This window comes from Lactuca sativa, chromosome 5 (assembly GCF_002870075.4).
Source record: "Lactuca sativa cultivar Salinas chromosome 5, Lsat_Salinas_v11, whole genome shotgun sequence".
Lineage (NCBI taxonomy): Eukaryota > Viridiplantae > Streptophyta > Magnoliopsida > Asterales > Asteraceae > Lactuca > Lactuca sativa.
Window position 1 is genome coordinate 359,201,003 of NC_056627.2, and position 3,791 is coordinate 359,204,793.

The following is a 3,791-nucleotide window of genomic DNA, read 5'->3' on the forward strand; positions in this document are numbered from 1 at the left end:
ACTTATATACAAAAACTAGAAAGTTTCTAGTTTTTACCTAAGCTAACTCCAAATTAATTAACCAATAAGTTATATAGTTAACTTATAATCTTCAAATTAATTCATAAGGTTATATTTCTATAGCCAATAATAATCGGTTACCATAAAAATAGGTTAAAGGATGCTATAATTGAAAAAAAAATATAAAAAAAAATTATTGTTATAATTGAAAAAAAAAACATAAAAATAAAGAGTCATCATTCATGTTGACTTTGTTGATTCCAGGCCTGAAAGCTCCAGGTAAGGATATGGATGTTTTCCGTAGACCGTTGGTGGAAGAGCTTAAACATTTATGGAACTCAGGTGTACGTATTAAAGATGTTGCGACAAACACATTCTTCATGATGAGAGCTATGTTGTTGTGGACAATAAACGATTGGCCAGCTCGTAGTAGTCTATCAGGTTGGAGTAGGCAAGGGTATAGAGCATGTGCTACTTGCAATGAAGACACTCCTTCGTACCGTGCAACAAACAAAGTCGTATATATCAGTCATCGTCGTTTCCTAGATGCTAATGATACGTTAAGAAAGAGGTTGGACTTTAACGGGATGGAAGAGACAATACTTGCTCCGAGACACTTTAGTAATGATGACATACAAGAGCAACTAGGTCGTCTACTTAGTCGTAAACCGGGTAAACATCCTGAGCATGGAGGCGGGGAGCCAAAGCGGCAAGATTACGAGTTGAACTGGTCGAAACGAAGCATTTTCTTCAAACTCGAGTATTGGTCTTCTCTACAGTTGAAACACAACATAGATCTCATGCATGTCCAGAAAAATGTGGACGAGAGTTTGTTAGGTACTCTCCTAATGAACAATAAAAGCAAAGACACATCAAATGCACGAGAGGACTTGAGAATTCTAAACATTCGGAGAAATGAATGGTTGCAAAAAAATGGTGACAAGTTTCATAGACCCCAGGCAAGATACTCTTTCACGAAATCTAGTCGACAACTCTTTTGTCAATTTATAAAAGTGGTTAAACTGCCGGATGGGTTTGGTTCTAACATTAGTAAGAAAGTGAACGATACCAATACTAACATTATTGGGTTGAAATCGCATGACCACCACATTCTTATGCAATGTTTGATACCAATTGGAGTAAGAGGGATGTTAGACAAAGATACTTATACACCTATTATAAACCTTTGTACGTTTTTCAAGCAACTTTGTTCCAGAACATTGAAGGTGGAGGATATGAGGAAAGCAAAAGTAGACATTATTGCAATCTTGTGCAAGTTAGAAATGATTTATCCTCCAGCGTTTTTTGACATTGTGGTTCATTTACTTTTGCATTTACCTGATGAAGCAATTGCTGGAGGCCCGGTTTGTATGAGATGGATGTTTCCCTTCGAGAGGTATATGAAAAAACTAAAAAACTATGTCAGAAACAAGGCGAAGCCAGAAGGTTCTATAGCTGAGGGTTATGTTGCTGAAGAAGCTTTATCATTTTGTTCGATGTACCTTCAAGATGTAAAGAATTGTCCGGAAAGAAATGTAGATGTTGTCATTGAAAAAACAAAGTTTTGGATGTTTGAGTCTAAATGTCGACCGACCAGCACAACTCAAATCAAAACTTTTAATTTAACGGAAATGCATAACATGGAATGGTTTGTATTGAATAGCTGTGAAGAAGTCAGACAGTATATCAAGTAATTAATCTTATCTCTAACTTTCATTCTTAATTTTTTATTTTATCTTTGTAAATCTATATCTTTTGGTCTAGGAAATTCAAATCTGAGCATCCCCAAAGTGATGAAAAGAGAGAATTTCGTTATTGGTTTTGTGAAAAAGGTAATATAAATTAATAAACAAATTTGTTTCATTGATCTTGATGGGTATTATACAAACAATCCTATGTGTGCATGCAACCCTAGAGTTGGATCTATGTTTTCACTATTAGTTATACAACTTTATGAACACAAAAAGAAACCTGGCATGCTAATATTATTTTCGAAATTCATATATAAAAATAGAATACATACATTTTGTTGTTATATAGAAATAACAACTAGTTCCTTGAATTTCCTTAGCTCTTGAAAGCAAGTACCACAATTGTAGTCCCTCTAATGGCTCACAAGCACACTTTGGGTGAGAGGATGAATATGAGAGAGAGGAGAGAAGGGTATCTTGCCCTATATTTCGTCCCTTTTAGGGTTCCCAAGGCCTAGACGAAATCTTAGTGCCTTAGGGTGCTATTTATACTTAAGGCTAACTAGGGTTTCAAGGTGTAAACCCTAATCCCTTAGCTTAGGGCCTAAGCAAGTCCATGGACTCCTTTCCTTAAGCCCTTGGACGAAAACTCCTAGATCCTTCTAGGATTTTCATTCAATCCTTAATAAAGGTGATCCAATGGCCCAAAGCCTCAACTATTGAATAATTACAAAATAGCCCCTGCACTTTTAGTCACTTCCTTTAATCCCAAAATTAATTCTAAATTAATTCCTGATTAAATACTATTAATAATATGATTCCAAATTAATATATTATTCATATAATATATTAGCAAATCATATTTATACCCTAATTTATTATTCTTAACAATAAACCAACCTCACTCCTCAACAATCATCCTGTCTAGTCACCAGTGTGAAGGCAACCCAAAAGGACCATGCACAATCGGGTCAAGTACATACCAAAATAGTTATGGACTTAGACACTAATCCAATAGATCTAACGAATACATAATACATATTAATTTATAATTGTTAGGTTCATCAAATGAAAATAGAAAAATCTCCAGAATTCCACAAAGAGTTGTCGGCTCTTGCAATGGGCCCGCATATGAATGCCTATTCTTACACCGCATGCATAGTCAATAGTGTTAGGTTTATGGTACTTAGTCGTGACACAAAACGTAGAACACAAAACTCTGGGGTTTTAGCGGTGGGTGAGAAAGGCGAGAAATATTATGGCCAGTTAGAAGAGATTATAGAGTTGAGGTATACACATGATTATTCAACTGTACTATTTCGTTGCAAGTGGTTTGATACTCGAACAGGAGTTATTTCTAGTGATAGTTTCACCAGTATCGACACACAACGCGAAGCATACAAAGATGATCAACTCATACATGCTTCACAAGCCAAACAAGTGTTCTACATCAGAGAGCCAAACAATAACCATCGGTGTGTTGTCGTTCATGTTAATCATCGAAGTATTTGGGATCTACCATCGAACGATGACCTTGTTAAAAATGTTGACAATGTCTCACACGAAAATGTAGACGATGTCGATGTACTTCAAAATATATCTTCATCCGATGCTCCACTTTTTATCGATTTCAGCATGTACTTTCAAAACATTCCTAGAGTCATTGCTAATATAGAAAGTGCAACTGAAGTTCCTCCACCAACTGGTAGAGTCAATGATGTTTCTAATTGCGAGACTGATTACGATGACACCGATTCTGATTATGATACAGAAGAAAACACTGAAGGATATGAGGAAGATTCTGATTAGAATAGTTCTTATGGAATGTGTATTTGTAATATGTGTTTGTAATACGAACTTTATTTGGATTTCTAGTTTAAATAGAAATGTTTATTCCTATCTAAATGTTTATTTCTATGTAATGTGTATCTGTAATAAAAATTGTATTTGTATATCTTATAATTTTTCAGGAAATGATGAGAGTGTGGCTTTTGTTTATGTTTACCATGGCTGTTGTCATGGGTCGTGGACATGGGGGAGACGGAGTTGAGGACCCACCTTTCCCATGTGGTAGAGGTCCTGGCCAGCACGAGCAGGACA

General features: G+C 35.6%; 1 protein-coding gene across 1 annotated transcript; it reads left to right on the forward strand.

The window, feature by feature from the left end:
- The first annotated feature begins 287 nt into the window (after positions 1 to 287).
- Positions 288 to 3,500, forward strand: LOC128126164 (uncharacterized). The gene is made up of 3 exons (XM_052763933.1): positions 288 to 1,648; positions 1,765 to 1,832; positions 2,770 to 3,500. The coding sequence occupies exons 1-3, from the start codon at positions 288 to 290 to the stop codon at positions 3,498 to 3,500; spliced, it is 2,160 nt and encodes a 719-aa protein (XP_052619893.1).
- Positions 3,501 to 3,791: the final 291 nt, after the last annotated feature.